This window comes from Salmo trutta, chromosome 6 (genome assembly GCF_901001165.1).
Source record: "Salmo trutta chromosome 6, fSalTru1.1, whole genome shotgun sequence".
NCBI classification, from domain to species: domain Eukaryota; kingdom Metazoa; phylum Chordata; class Actinopteri; order Salmoniformes; family Salmonidae; genus Salmo; species Salmo trutta.
The window spans coordinates 23,670,336-23,686,298 of NC_042962.1; the positions used below are offsets into that span (position 1 = coordinate 23,670,336).

At 44.0% G+C, this 15,963-nt stretch overlaps 1 protein-coding gene across 2 annotated transcripts in view; it reads left to right on the forward strand.

Annotated features, from left to right (window-relative positions):
- The first annotated feature begins 1,528 nt into the window (after window positions 1-1,528).
- arhgap21a (Rho GTPase activating protein 21a) overlaps window positions 1,529-15,963 on the forward strand; it is a 101,779-nt gene continuing 87,344 nt past the window's right edge. The window contains exons 1-2 of one of the 2 annotated variants that reach the window (XM_029755837.1): window positions 1,529-1,954; window positions 3,011-3,253. In XM_029755837.1, the coding sequence (XP_029611697.1) occupies window positions 3,179-3,253 (75 nt within the window). In that variant the 5' untranslated portion in view covers window positions 1,529-1,954; window positions 3,011-3,178. Of the gene's footprint in view, window positions 1,955-3,010; window positions 3,254-14,387; window positions 14,487-15,963 lie in introns of those variants that run through there. The other variant, XM_029755836.1, reaches the window with a different exon arrangement.

Consider the following 15,963-nt stretch of genomic DNA (forward strand, 5'->3'; position numbering starts at 1 on the left):
CTGCTAAACCTATCATGAATGTCCCATACATATTGTGTATTAATAAACAGCATACAAACTAATATGTTTTTGCTACCATAGTATGCAAACCCCTCAAAAATAAAGCTCAAGCCTGCACTGTCTGGTTGAGGGTCCAGCGGCTTTTTAAACAATGGATTCTCTCTGAAGCTAGGGAGCCCTCAACACATAATGGGTCAAAAGAGTCCCCCTATTGTCCCACTTCTATTGTTCTGTTGGAGTGGACTGCAAACAGAACATTGTCCCCCTTTGTCTTTGTCTGGATCAGCTGTGGAGCCTTTTTCATGCATTATGGAGTCCCATGTGTCTGCCATGCCCTACATGTCACAATAATACAGTTAGGGATCCAGCCAGTGAATGGTAAGTGGCATATTACAACTAAAGAACACGTTGGAACCATTCAAGAACTGAAGGAGGGGGAAATGTGTGAATGTGGCCCCTACTCATGATCCTACGTACATGACTTCTGTTGAAAAACATCTAGCACTGCATTTTTTGGTATCTCACATCCTACTGGAATATTTAGAATAGCTGAGTATAGAAAACAATTTATGGATCTTGCTCAAAGAGCTAATATTATCCGATTTGTAAGTCGCTCTGGATAAGAGCGTCTGCTAAATGACTTAAATGTAAATGTATCTATGACATGCCAAGGAAAATACGCTGAGATGTGGAAATAGGCCTATACAAAAATGTTCTGATAGCTTAACATAATGTGAACATGGAAGGAGGTTCTCTAGATAATATGTATTGTATTGTTTTTTACAGACTATGCAGGAAGCTATTTGTAAAAGAGCCAGAGGAGAACAGGAATTCCAGCTCAGCTATGCCCATCACACCAAGGCCCTCCATTCAGCTGACACTCTTTTCTGACAAGAGTTGACTGTGCTCTGCTCTGCACTTTGATTATGGATAGTAGGTTACAATACACTGTACCAGACCCGAATGAAAGTGCAGAATACAAAGTTTTGGCATCCTCCAGGTTAATTCAATTAGGTTTTGTGAAGCTGGCAAGACATAGCGTCACATACTCTCTCTTCTCTCTCTCTCTCTCTCTCTCTCTCTCTCTCTCTCTCTCTCTCTCTCTCTCTCTCTCTCTCTCTCTCTCTCACTCACTCACTCACTCACTCACTCACTCACTCACTCACTCACTCACTCACTCTCTCACACACACACACACACACACACCAACGTTTTTAGCGGGCTTCCACAGATCACCAAATTACCTTTAGATTGTTCAATTAGGCCTATAGGTCAAAGCCCTTGCATCAATGATCCTGTAAAAAGCCACTTGATTGACATGTGTATTTAAAAAAATCGCCCTGATCAAACGTTTAGTGATGTGTCACTGAAGTGACCACTAATATTCCTGGACATTTTATGTAAGAACCTGTCCAGTTGGCTGGGTTTAAAAACACGATTTTAAACGTTGAATGTGATTGGATAATAGACCCGAGAGTGAGCAGAGGGGCGGTGTTTCTAGAAAATCGGAGATTCGCCCATCCTGCAACCTAGTCTGTTGCGCGCTGCCAACAGGGACCAAAAAGGAATACGACGAAATACTTTTTGTTTCAATTCTGTTGTAAAATGTGGATGAAGAACGCTCTAGGATTTTGTGAATTTTAATGAATAACAGCGCCGTGAAATTTCTCGCGTGGTCAAAATAGTAAATCTATTGTAATGGGCGTTTACCTTGTTTTTTTAGCCTGATTTTCCTAACAGGTAGCTAGCACTAGCTATACAGTGGTAACTACTCAAACGAAAATAGCCCGCTTGTTGTGGTCTTTGGTAATGGTAGTCAGCGAAAACACACTTGCGTTTGACACATTGCCTATTGCCTTTGAATTACTTCTATGAACAACAGTCATTTCTCTTCTTCCAAAGCGAGGACAATGTATAATTTTGTGCTACGGAGTTTTTCATGAATTTGTAACAGGTAGGTTGCTCATGCAGATGTACTGTCCTACTGACAGCTTCAGTTGCTGTTTGTTTGATACAAACTTGTGTGGTGATACAATGTTGTTTTTGTAAACACACTCGCCGACAGCGTTTCAATTTAGAACTGGACCGAATTATGTGGCTATTTTGCGACAACTATAAACCATAGTTCCATTGAACGTTCTCTGTGGTAGTTCGTTGTGTGGCTTTGGGCGCATGATGGCTGATATTTACTCGTGCTTTCATTGGCAACCTATCCAGAAAACTCGTGCGTCAATCTTAGGCTACTGTGTGTATGCAATCCAGTCGTGTCTCTAAACAGAATAGTATTTTGATTAATTTACGTATTATGCATATCTACACCTGACCATTTGGCATTGGACATCGGTCAAGCATTGCAACAAAGTAATAAAAGAAAAAAATATCCTAAGCGACTTGGTCGTTATACCACATGCATATCAAAAGGCATGCAACCCAGCTGTCGACTGTCGTCAGTATCTCGATTTAGGTCAAACAAGTGGATAACACAATCATGCGACAATGACAACAACGCACTTCATTGCATCTGATGGCAACTGAGATCGGACCATGCAGGAATATGATAATCACAGTTCATTGTTTACAAGCAATAGTAGTGTAATACAGTACAAGTAGCCATCTCCTGCCGAAGTGCTCTCAACAAAATTGGATCCTGGACTGATGCGCAACTGAATGTGGAATGCAAAAGCAATTACATTTGTTTAGAGATGTCCTATATTGAATGTGTTATTATGTTGGTCTTTCGTTGCATAATAGCCTGCTTCCATAAACGAAATCGTATGAACTAAAGTTTACAATGTGACAGTATATTTGAAGCCCCATGGGTATCCCACCAGTGTGTAAACATTTGTGAATGTAGCCTAATAAACTATTTTATTATTTACTGAGAACAAGAAGCACAAGACCCAGTCATTCAAATGGCCTATTGGGGAGGTGCTTGTTGCTCTCGGATAGGGTGCATGTATTCATTTCATCTCATCATCTTTTAACTTTCTACTGTGTTTATTCCATGTAGAGTTTTACAATCAACGAAAATGAAGAGGGAGGACTGTGGTGTGGATTAGAACCCTTCCTGCTTCCACTGTGGCTGGACGGAGTAGCCTATCACTTGGTTTTGGATCTCTTCCCCCTTTCTCAATGTGGGCTCGAAAGGACTTTTGCCTTGGTGGTTTGAAATGAAATAATGGCGACACGTTGGACTGATTCACGGCAAGACGATGAAGAGAATAAACACAGAGACGTATCTCGAAGTTGTGAGGTAAGACTTTTCCCACATTTTAGGTGTGGTAAGGCTGAGAATGTGACAGTCCCCGTAAGCTTGCGGTGCAATCTCACATCGGACAAGCGCTTGTTTCTAATTGTGACAGTGGCGCGTCTTGCCCACCGACCAGAAGACAATGGCTTTTTGACGAGGTCATTTGTCCAGACTCCAGATTGCCGCCCAACAGGTAGTAAAATGGTGTGGATATGTGTGTAATATTGAGGTTGTTCAATTTGCATAGACACAAATCCTAGGAATGCATTTTAATCACCAATGTAGTCTAGAGATAACAGCTGTCAATCACTGGTGTGTCATTCAAACAAGCCTTTTGATTAGAGTTCCTGAACCAATTCAAGGGAGATACTCTACTCTTAATGGCATAATTTCAGTATGATCCTTTTTATCAACACTGGCACTGTGTTGCAGTTGGTTCACGCTCACTAGTGATTGACAGTTATGCCGGAAACAAGCACAATGCACACCACCTGTTGGAACAGCAACACATTTGAGACTATAGCATTTACCTCAGACCCACTGACTAAAATAGGTCAGACTTGTAATGCTTTCATTGTTTTGTAACCCACAAAATTGTATTGTGATGCATGGAGGACTTGATGCCACGCTTGTTGTTAGCGATGTACAGGTAACTGCCAAAATAAAGCAAACACCACCATAAAGTGTATTTTTTAATAGGGTGTTTGGCAACCACGAGCCAGAACCGCTTCAATGCACCTTGGCATAGATTCTACAAGTATCTGGAACTCATTCTCCGACAAGAAATTCCATTGGTGTTTTGTTGATGGTGGTGGAAAACACTGTCTCAGGCACTGCTCCAGAATCTCCCATAAGTGTTCAATTTGGTTGAGATCTGGCGACTAAGACGGCAATGGCATATGGTTTACATAATTTTCATTCTCATAAAACCATTCAGTGACCACTCTTGCCCTGTGTGGATGGGGGCATTGTCATACTATGGGGGCATAGCCATGGTAGGCAAAGTCATGTCCTGCCTATCATTTTTATACATGAGCGTGATGGGATTGCTTAATTAACTCAGGAACCACACCTGTGTGGAAGGGCCTGCTTTCAAAATACTTTGTATGCCTCATTTACTCAAGTGTTTCCATTATCTTGGCAGTTACCTGTACATCAATAGGCCTATGTCTGGAATACAAGGTGGTGTGTGTGTGTGTTGGCTCATGTTATTGGCTCTGTTATTTCAGGCCAATAGGTACACTTGATGCTGACCGTCACCAACACTTGCTGAATGCTATTAAAAAGATACTACGCGACGCTGTTGTGTGATAATGATCCTCACTTTCATAAACCCATGACCTTTTGCGCTGCTGTGAATCCCGGTGCAAAGTTTCTATGAACAAACTCCCGCTGAGTGATTTAAGTGTTACAGAGCAATGCAACGGCATTCACATCTGCCGGCGTGTGAGGTGACAGAGTTTGCTTCTCTTTTTTTTTATAACCACTTTCCGAGTGCTTACGGCGTCCAAATAGAATTTCCATTTGCTAATCTAATCTTACTGTCCGTTTTCTGGCCAGCCCTATACCAAGCTCAGATAAATGCCACATTCTAGAACACATCTCTAACCTCATCCCAAGCCCCCACACGCACAGTGGCATCCACAGTTACATCATCGTCATCAGAGGCTGGCTGCATGTCATAACAGTATAGCAGTAGCATGTTTTGGATTAACCCGTCATGCAACATGGCAAAACCACTACTGCGTAATCCTCTTACCCAGTGCAGGAGTGTGTACTGTATGGATGTCAAATCTTTGGGAGCAAGGCAGGCAAGGGGTAGATGGCAGGAGAGTGTTGGAAGGGAGGGCACCATGGAAAGGGGGAGTGAGGTGTGCAGGTGTGATCGTTGGCGGTCGGAATTTGTGTGAGGTAAGCTATTCTGAAGTCCCAAGTTCGAAGCGGTGCAGATATCGAAGCTCGACGCAGACAGTAAAGCCCTATAATACATTAGGAAGCAAGCATGGAGGGGGGAATAACACCTAAAAAAAACTACAGCATACTTGGTTCCGTATTCTGGAAGGCTATGACTTTTATAGCCAGGCATGGATCTGTGAAGTAGCCTTGTGGTTTGGTTTTACTCCCAGCAGTTGTTCCAGTCTAGTACCTCTCAAGCCACCTAAAGATTTCCTCTTCACCAAGTTAAACTATAACCACAGTTTCACAGCAGGTGATTCTGAATCCTTCAGCAGACACATAAATTATGCATCTATCATGTTTTATTACAATGTCCCCTCTTATTTCTCTTTCCCCCTCTTTCTCGGTACTTACTACTGCAAGCAAACATATACTCACAGTCCCACTTCTTCCCTATTTCGTCGCTGTTTCACTTGTCTGTGCCTTACTTTAACGCTGTGCTGCTGGGTGATTCTATGGTAATGGAATTATGCTGAGACTCAAATTTTTCACTTTAAAATGTATGCCAAACAAAAACCATGGATTTTTAAGTTTAATAAACCATACAACTATGCAAGATTTGCTACTTTGAACAGTTTACACAGTAAATTTTTTTTTTTTTTATGGAAAACTGCAAATGCAAAGTTTGCTAACATAATTGCGGTAAAACCTCCCATAGTTTTATTATGTTACCAAACTTTTATATCTGCGCAGTTCTTCCTGTAAATGTGTTTTTGTAAAATGTGCAGTGGAAATTGTTAAAAGTAGTCATTGTGCATAGTTATATTGTTTGTTAAACATTGAAATACATCGTTTTTGTTTGGTATACATTTTGAAAGGGAAAACATTTGAGTCTCCGTGTCATTCCATTACCATGGAATTGCCTGTCTCAAACTTTGTTTTTGGATGATAAATGTCCACAATTGCAGCCGAGGGCTCTTAAAGACAGTGGTGGAAAAAGTACCCAATTGTCATACTTGAGTAAAAGTATAGATATCCTAATAGAAAGTTACTCAAGTAAACGTGAAAGTCACCCAGTAAAATAGTAATTGAGTAAAATATATTTATATTATATATTTTAGTCATTTAGCAGACGCTCTTAGTATTTGGTTTTAAATATACTTAAGTATATTTTAGCAATTACATGTACTTTTGATACTTATGTATCAAAAGTAGAAGTAAAATTATAAATCATTTCAAATTCCTTATGTTAAGCAAAGCAGACGGCACCATTTTCTTGTTTTTAAAATGTACGGATAGGCAGGGGCACGCTCAAACACTCAGACATTATTTACAAAAGATGCATTTCTGTTTAGTGAGTCAGCCAGACTAGGGATGACCATGTGTTCTCTTGATAATTCCGTCAATTTCACAGTTTCCCTGTCCTGCTACGCATTCAAAATGTAACGAGTACTTTGGGTTTCTCAGGAAAAGGTATAGAGTAAAAAGTACAATATTTTCTTTAGGAATGTAGTGAAGTAAAAGTTATGAATACCCAATAAAAACTACTTAAGTAGTACTTTAAAGTATTTTTCCTTAAGTACTTTACACCACTGTTTTAAAGACCCCAAAAATGACAATGCAGGACCGCTCTGCACAAAGGCCTATGTCCCAGTCCACTATTCGAAAAATGACAGCGGTCAAAGGGGAGGTCCTCCAGGGGCTGATGTAGGATCCTGAAGAACAAATGCCCCTCGTATTTCACAATTTCTCCTTTCAAACATGGAGGTTGATGGAAATGCAAAGATGTAGCCACGTGTCAGCGCTGTGCTCTTTACGCCTGAAGCCCCCTTTTGTGAGCAATAATCAGCACCTGCGGCCTGGCATGTGGGAACTGGGCAGGTGCTACTCTGTACCTGCTAACACACACGCAGACACACACTTCCATCCCTTGTCTCTTACCCAAGCGCCACTGCTTATGAAATCCCATTCCCTCGGGTCTAATGAGAGTTCAGGCCCCAGGCAACCAGGGCAGGACAGAGGCTGGGGGGGTTGTAGTGGAGCTGCCTCTGTCCCATTCACTCCCATCTCCTTAATGAGGGAGATTTCAAGGCCTGTCTTCTCCTAACCCCCTCTCCCCGGCTGTGAGGAAAGTGATGGTAGCCACGCAGGGGTAATTTAGGCACAGCTGCTCACAGTCATTAGGAGAAAAACACTCCACATACTCACCCCCCCCCCCCCCCCCCCCCCCCGTATTCAGGGCTGGGTCCAGCATGACCAGCTGAGGCCCCTCTCCTCGTGAGTGTCTGGCTCTGGGGTTCATCTTGGGTGATCCCCTCTTACCACTCTCAACTAACCCAAACATGATGCTCAATCCACATTTAGAAGGACCTCTGGTCCTGTTGCCTACCCTTTCATTCACATAATACTATGGCTGTTGAGTTGTTTGCTCAGAATTTGTGACGTATTGATCCGTTATAAAAGGATGTTAGTGAGGAAGGTCTGTCGCTGTCCCTCCCTAACCAACTACCTCTGACTATGATGGTTCAAACCATTTCATCGTGTTCGTGTTGATGCAGGGGTGTGCATTCCTGCACTAGTTCAGTGCCGGTTGTCATTGTACCCACCCTCCGATGGCTATCTGTGTTTCCTCTTTCCGACATGTATCGATCCATCCCCTGCTCAGAGAGAGAGGGAGGGAGAGAGGAGTAGCCGTGTTTTGACTGCTGTTGATGCACTCCTCTTTCCACTAGACGTAGCCTCTCCCTCCCCCGTAAAATCCTGCTCTTTTATCCCCGATGCGCTTGTCTTTCACTCGCCCTCTATTCCGACATGTTTTCTGTGACGCTATATTTAACCCCTGGGGGTTGAAGTTAAAAAAAACGTTATTTCCTGCCCTATTCCTTCCCTGACATTCTTCTTGAAGCCAGAATGCGAGTTTCCAGAAAGCTCTATTTTTAACAGTGAGTTTGATGTTCTGTGGTCAGTGCACTCCATGTGGACTGTAGTGTCCATGCGAATGCTGTCCGGTTTGGGTGGAAACTCGAAGTGAAAGACTTTCCCACAGTCTATCCCAACACCACACTCCTCGTGTCAAAAGAAGACACATTTTCACGAAGTCCCAAACTCAATTACGCCTTTTACGAGTTCACTGTAACGATGAGCTAAAGTTTGTTTTTGAGATTTAATCTCATCCTTAGTAAATATTTCCTTAAATTTTGTTTTGTCATTTATCAATGCTTAAGTTAAAGTACAAATGAGCTGGATTTGTGGAGATTTGACTAAACTAATTTGCTCTGCTTCTCCCTCGTCTGCAGCTCAATGCCCTCTAAAACCTTGAGGAAAGTGCATTTCTTCATATAAACAAGTCCTCAACACAAGCCCCTGACCTCAACTCCACCCAGGGAAAGATCATTATGTCCCCCGTACAAGAAACACACACACCCTGTCTTGGGGAATTTACCAGGAGTGTCCTTTCTAAGGGCTTTCCCTGTATGCAAACACCAAGATTGGCCCTCAGCCTGTTATTGTCACGACTGTGAGTGTGTGTCCAATGTGTTTTTGGGCATTCCCTATCTGGATCAAGCCTGCCATCAATTGCCCCTTTTTTTCCCTGGAAGAGACAATGGGAAGCTCTGACATGTGTGGCCTCGTTGGACTGAAGGTCACCTATTCATAGCTACTTTGCAGTGGTGTGTGTATCATTTGGACACACCAACTCATTCCAGGGTTTTTCTTTATTTTTACTATTTTCTACATAGTTTTGATGTCTTCAGTATTATTCTACTACGAAATAACACATATGGAATAATGTAGTAACCAAAAAAGTGTTAAACAAATCAAAATATATTTTATATTTGAGTCTTCAAAGTCGCCACCCTTTGCCTTGATGACAGCTTTGCACACTCGGCATTCTCTCAACCAGCTTCACCTGGAAGGCTTTTCCAACAGTCGAAGGTGTTCCCACATATACTGAGCACTTGTTGGCTGATTTTTTTCCTTCACTCTGCGGTCAGACTCTTCCCAAACCATCTCATTTGGGTTGATGTCGGGTGATTGTGGAGGCCAGATCATCTGATGCAGCACTCATCACTCTCCTTCTTGGTCAAATAGCCCTTACACCGCCTGGAGGTGTGTTGGGTCATTGTCCCGTTGAAAAACAAATGATAGTCCCACTAAGCGCAAACCAGATGGGATGGTGTATTGCTGTAGTAGCTATGCTAGTTAAGTGTGCCTTGAATTCTAAATAAATAACCGACAGTGTCACCAGCAAAGCACACCATAACACCTCCTACTCCATGCTTTACGGTGGGAAATACACATGCAGAGATCATCCGTTAACCAACTCTGCGTCTCACAAAGACACGGCAGTTGGATCCAAAAATCACCCATTTGGACTCATCAGACCGAAGTACGGATTTCCACCTGTCTAATGTCCATTGCTCGTGTCTCTTCTTATTATTGGTGTCCTTTTGGTAGTGGTTTCTTTGCAGCAATTTGACCACGAAGGCCTGATTCACACACTCTCCTCTGAACAGTTGATGTTGAACTCTGTGAAACATTTATTTGGGCTACAATTTGTGGCTGGTAACTCTAATGGTAACTCTAATGAACTCATCTGTAGCAGAGGTAACTCTGCTCTTCCATTCCTGTGGCGGTCCTCATGAGAGCCAGTTTCATCATGGCACTTGATTGTTTTTGCAACTGCTCTTGAAGGTACTTTCAAAGTTCCTGAAATTTTCTATATTGACTGACATTCATGTCTTTAAAGTAATAATGGACTGTCGTTTCTCTTTGCTTATTTGAGCTGTTCTTGCCATAATATGGACCAAATAGGGCTATCTTCTGTGTACCGCCCCTAAATTGTCACAACACAAGGAAAGAAGGCACACCTGTTAATTGAAATGCATTCCAGGTGACTACCTCATGAAGCTGGTTGAGAGAATGCCAAGAGTGTGCAACGCTTTCATTGAGGAAAAGGGTGGCTACTTTGAAGAATCTCATAAATAAAAAATATTTAGATTTTTAAGACTTTTTAAAAATGTTAATACATGTGTTATTTCATAGTTCTGATTTCTTCACTATTATTCAACAATGTAGGAAATAGTAAAAAATAAAGGGAAAAAACCCTTGAAATAGTTGGTGTGTCCAAACTTTTGACTGGTACTGTATGTGTGGCCGTTACCTACTACGCATTGACCATGCCCCATCTTTTCTTCTGGTCGAGGGATGAAGTCCCCTCACGGCTTGGCCCTGCTGGATGTTATCTCTCTCTCTCTCTCAAACTGGCTATGAGCTGAATGCCATTATGGCACTGGAGAGAGGGACGGATGGATGAAGAGGGGAGGGGTTCAGGAAGAAGAGAGATTAGCTGGTAGAAAACACGCCAGCCCTTTTTTCTTTCTCTCTCTTTCCCTCTCTTTTTTTTTCTCTCTCTTTACTCCAACTGGCTCACTGTCACAGCTTCTTCTGCCTGGATGCCCCCGTCCTTCTGGAAGATAAAGGGACGGTGTAGAAAGAAGTGGAGGAGGGGAAAGACGGGCAGACAGACACTGCAGCACCAGCCTAATGCTCACTGAAGCCGAGGTGGTGTCCATTACATATGCCCAAGGCGTCTATGCTGCCTGTGTCTTTCTCTGTCTCTCGAGACACGCCACGCTGAGGCTGATATGTAGTAGTATGAAGTACAAGGACGCAACTTCGCCCACCTTACATTGCGGTCGTACTCTCTCCGTTTTTTTTCTTTTTTCATTTGTTTCCCTCTAGTTTTTATTCATCAAGTCACAGATTAACACTGTCGGTGCGGATGAATGTGCGTACAGAGGGACGGGCATTGTCATGCCAAATAGTGACCGGCTGCCAACTCCTGCTATGAGCCTGATCAGCCATCCTGTCACCCCCCTCTTTCTCTCTGTCTCACTCCTTCTACACGACACAGATGCTAAAAGTTGTCCCTTTCAATGCCTTTTGACGGCCGCTGACTAACACTGTTATGTCCCGCCATAACAAAAATTGCCTTGAAAATATGGTTTCTTTTGATGTACAACTGCGTCATCTTCCATCTACTCTTCAGCTGATAGGCTACATGCAGTTATTATACCAAACCGATTCCCATAAAGACAAATTACTCTCAATTATTGGCAGTGGCATCTAAGCCTTTGATGTGCGTAGATCTCAGACCACAAATCTAATGGGGAGAAGTTGCCCGTCCTTTTCGTTTCCCTACCAGTAATTTCCTGCATATGAGCGTTTCTCCTGACTTGCAAATCTACCTCCAAAAGCACTTTCACTTCTTTTCCTGTGTGTTTTTCAATGAGAGCTTACGTAAGGTTGTTATCGGGGTCATATCTTGAGCTCTGGTGTTAGTAGGGGCTTTGAGGTTTTTGGCAGGAAACCACATTATTTCCTGTCGGCGTCAGTACTGGAAATGAGCAAGGGCACCCTGATGAATGAATGATTTCATGAATGAACGGCAGAATGAGGGAACGGTAGAGAGAATTTTGTTCTTATCCTAATGTCGGAGGCCGATGTTCGGTGTTTTTGTACGATATCCTTTGGCCAATGTATTAGGAATTCTTAGAAACCGAGACCTGTAGTTGACCTGACACCAAAGCCCACTGTATGTCGGTTCACAGTTCAGTTCACCTAGATTAAGCTATTTAGAGTAGGTGTAGCTTAGACTGTGATACAATACCATGTCTCTGTCCCTCCATGGCACATGCATGCGCTGTGTGTTGTTCAGAGCAGCAGGGCGGCATTGATTTTGTGTGTGTGTGTGTGTGTGTGTGTGTGTGTGTGTGGGGACGAGCGATGGAACTGCATGTCTGCACCACACGATCCATAACTCAGGATTGATTGGATTATATTGGTGGGGAATGGGGTGATGTGCTCCGGACCAGCCTATTCCTGGTAGTGGGAGGATGGGATGGGGGTTGCACAGCCACGTTTCAGCAGGATGTTACGACAGCATGTTGTTGAGCTGCTATTTATAGGCAGAGGCTCACACGTGGTATTTTCCAAATTCTTTGTTGTTGTTTGCCCTTTTCATCTCTCCTCTTTCCAGATGTTTTGGACACATTATGCATTGCTACATGTATGAGATTGACAGATTTGTCTGGATTAGTTTAGTCCCCATCATGCCTTCCACAGCCTTTGTGGTCTTTGATCTTTTGCATCAGCTACATTGACGAAACGGCAGCTTTTCATTGGTCACACCACATTTTAGATTTAGCCAGTTAGCCTTTTGGCTATTTAGAAGGGTTATGCTCATAGGGAGAGGAGCAGAGCAGTCATTTCCGAAGTCAGGCATGGGTTGTGATTATGTACCTGGGAGAGAGTGCGGTGGTTACAGGGGCCAATGGCTATGAATCCTCCCACTTTGTTGATGCGGTGCCGTGGATGGGGCCCCGAGGGGGTCATCCAGTCTAGACATGGTGAGTGTGGCCAGAGTGACCTGCCTGACACCAGTGTGTTTTGTAGCCTTCTGACCCACAGTGGTCCCCTGAACGTGCTGCTGCCTACACTGTCAGCCACCTCTGATATATGTTGATCCCCAAACCTATTCCTCTGTCACCTAGATCCATTCCACACGGAGTTATTATCACAATAACTAACAATAGAAAGATGGGTTAGGGTTTCATAAGCTGATTCTAGCCTAAACATGCTAGATGCAGTCTTTCTTTCACATAGGTCTAAATTCTGCAGCAATGGGGCTAGAGGTATGGGTTGGCAGTGTTACAGTGTGTGTTGGTTTTAGCTATCCCTATGCACACAGGCTATTGGATCGTTGAGCTTTTCCCTTCAGGCAGTGGCAAGCTGACATCCTCTGGTTCTCTAATTTGTGTGTGTGCGTGTGTTTTTATGTGTCTAGTAAGGTAGTATTAAAAATGCATGAAGGCCCTGTAGCCCTCGACTCAAACTCATTGTCTGGCACTGTTAGGCTGGTAATTGGTCATGGCCTCGGTAATTTGTTGGGTTCTGATGTGAGCATCACAGGTTTCAGTGATGAAACTGTTAATGTCGCAAAATAATAACCCTCTGGATATGATAGAACATCAAGGGTTCCAGCAGCACACAACTCTGCATATTCACCCTTCAGTAATCCAGTGCTCTCATATTCTTTTAGCTAATCCAGTCTCTTGGGTTTTATTGGTTTTGTTTGAGATACTGAGAAAAGAGACTGTTAAGAAAAGCCGGGTTTGACTGGATGTTTATTTTTTTTACTCGGGCGAGAAACTTTGGACGTGCTCCGTCTGTTTTGAGGGTGGGGCTGCGTCACTCCTTTCTCTTGCTGTCATCCAGGGAGTATTCCTCCTGTGAAGAAAATAGATTTATGCTAAAATTAGTAAATAAATATATAAAGGAAGGAAGCCGGTGAGAGTACCCGCATTGCCTGCAAACTGCAGAGTCACTCAGGACTCCGCTGTGGAGGCAGATGCACTGCAGAATCCTCTCCGTCTCACCCAAGACAACACAGCTAGGAGCTTCTTAAGACTTTACCGTCTTTCATAATGACTTTTACATTTGACAGTATAGGTGAGTGGGCGCAGTTGCAGTGACTCTTACCTGTTCTCGTCTTGCTGGAGTAGAGTTGGTTTCAGGACTGTCAGTAGTGGGGGGAGGTAGAGGATTTGTGCCTTCTGTCCTAGTCGGTTTAGTGCCCTCTCTGACGCAGCACCCCTTCCGATCGGTGCAAGCTGTCACAGCTCCTCCGACCGCCTGGCACGGCTGCAGACACCGCCACCGAGAGTCTCACAGCACAGCCTGCTGAGAAGACTGTCAAGAGGAGGGGAGAGGGAGGGAGAATCTGCCTCCCAGGACTCTGCAGGTGTAGCTCCCAATTCTGTCGTAGGTAACCATGGATACTCCTGTCCATCAACTTAGAATTGGACCGTAACCAAGGAGCATTGATGTCTCTCTTTTGTCACGGCAACAGACACCAAAGTCTCTGAGGATCTCCTGCATCCTGTCTTTTTTTGTGGTGTATTTATGTGTTCACTGGTCCTGCAGAGTACTAATGTATGCATTATTAAGATAGTGTTAATGAGCTTTGAAGGGGTTGCCCACATCTGACAGAATGCCCGCTGGACGCACAGATGGGCATAGGGATGCTACCCCCTCTGCCGCCTCCTGATGACGTGTTGTCCACCCTGTCTATACCCCCTGCTGTGCCAGGACATCGGAGCACGATTGGCAACAGCCAGGGTTGGGGGGATACACAGTTGACACTGACAGGCAGCCCTGGGGCAGTGCCCCCCCCCCCCCCCCGTAGCAAATCATGGCTCACCTCAAGGTGCTGGACTGCGTGATGAACAACAACTGGAGCGCTCTCTGTGACCTGTACTGCGCCTGGAGCAATCAGGTCGGTCTTAACTCTCTCAGCTATCTCCTTCCTTAGATGTTCTGTGAAGTTGACAACATGGCATAGCGATGTTACTTCTTCATTGAGAAAGCAGCTTTGATGCAGTGTGGCATGGTTTATACCCCCTTTCTCCTCGCAGCTTCACTCTCCTGTCCCTCCTTGGCCCTCTCCTCTACCGGTGTCTAAGAAAGGCACCCTTGACACCTTGCATATTTCTAGCTCTATTCACTACTCAAGCGTGGCATGGGGACCAGTAAACCGGTGGCATGGTGACCTCTGGACCGTTGCCCTGTACTGTAGCGCGTAGCGCTGCATAGTTAAAGTTACATTGAGTTGTGCAGTATTTTTGTGTGACGTCTGTTTATATTTTGGGAGCAGCACTGCAGACTACAGTTCTATATACTTCCTCTCTGTGCAACGTGTGTGTGTGCACGTGCATGCTTGATCTGCCGTAGGCTATTTACTGTAGTGCTGTGGTTGAACTTGTGTGTGCGCATTTGTCTCGTTCAATTGGGCACCCTTCTGTGGCAGGCTACTTCAATCTTCTCACTGTAAAAGCAACACTGTACTTATTGTTCCAAAAATATTTTTTTTGCTCCTTGTGCTGTGTGAAGTGACTGCAGGGTTGCTCTCTCTCGCCCCGTCTGCTAATTTAATTTTAGCCGCACTGAAAGTTGTTTGCGTCCCACGCCGAACTGACAGCCCTCTGTTTGCTGTGTGGTGCTGCTGGCTACGGCCTTTGAAAACGGCCTTTGTGTACCGGCTGCACCAAGGCTTCATGAAATATTCAGTCAGACACCTGGCCATGAAGGGAGCAGATAGAGAAGCTCCATCCCCATCTTATCACTTCACTAACTCTTAGTCCCTTCAAAGACCAAGGAATAATATGTAACAATATAACGTTGATCTGTGTGTTACAAAAGGCAAATATCCCGTGTGGTATTTCAATATGTTGGCCACTTAAAAGAAGATTAGTCACAAACTCCGGCTTTGAACTTGTCTTTCTTTCTTTCTTTGCCGGATGGCCAGACAACGTTCCAGTGTACAGTGGGGTTCAATAGAGTGATTCCTTTCATCCTCTTTTTAATGCAGGTTTTCTGTGCCCTCGCTCTGCTCCCTTCCTGCTAGATGGGGATTAGGCTGCTCCATGTTTGTATGGGGCCCTGCTTCTTTTGTTGAATATTCAAGACCACACTGCAAAACCAAAACTTGGAATATCTCATCAGAGATCAAGTTCCAAGGGGAGACACAACTCTTTGAAGTACAACAGAGACATTTTGCCTTTGTTGTCCATCTGCACGTGTATGCCTTCTTTCACCTTAGTTAACACCTTGCGCAGGGTTAAACAGCATTGTGTGTGTGTGTGTGTGTGTCACAGGGCACCTTGTCACAGCCCTGCCCTGTCAAACCTCTGATCTCTGATAGAGGAGGTGGATTAATAATTCATAGTGGGGCCCAGCAGTGAGCAGCCCAATTA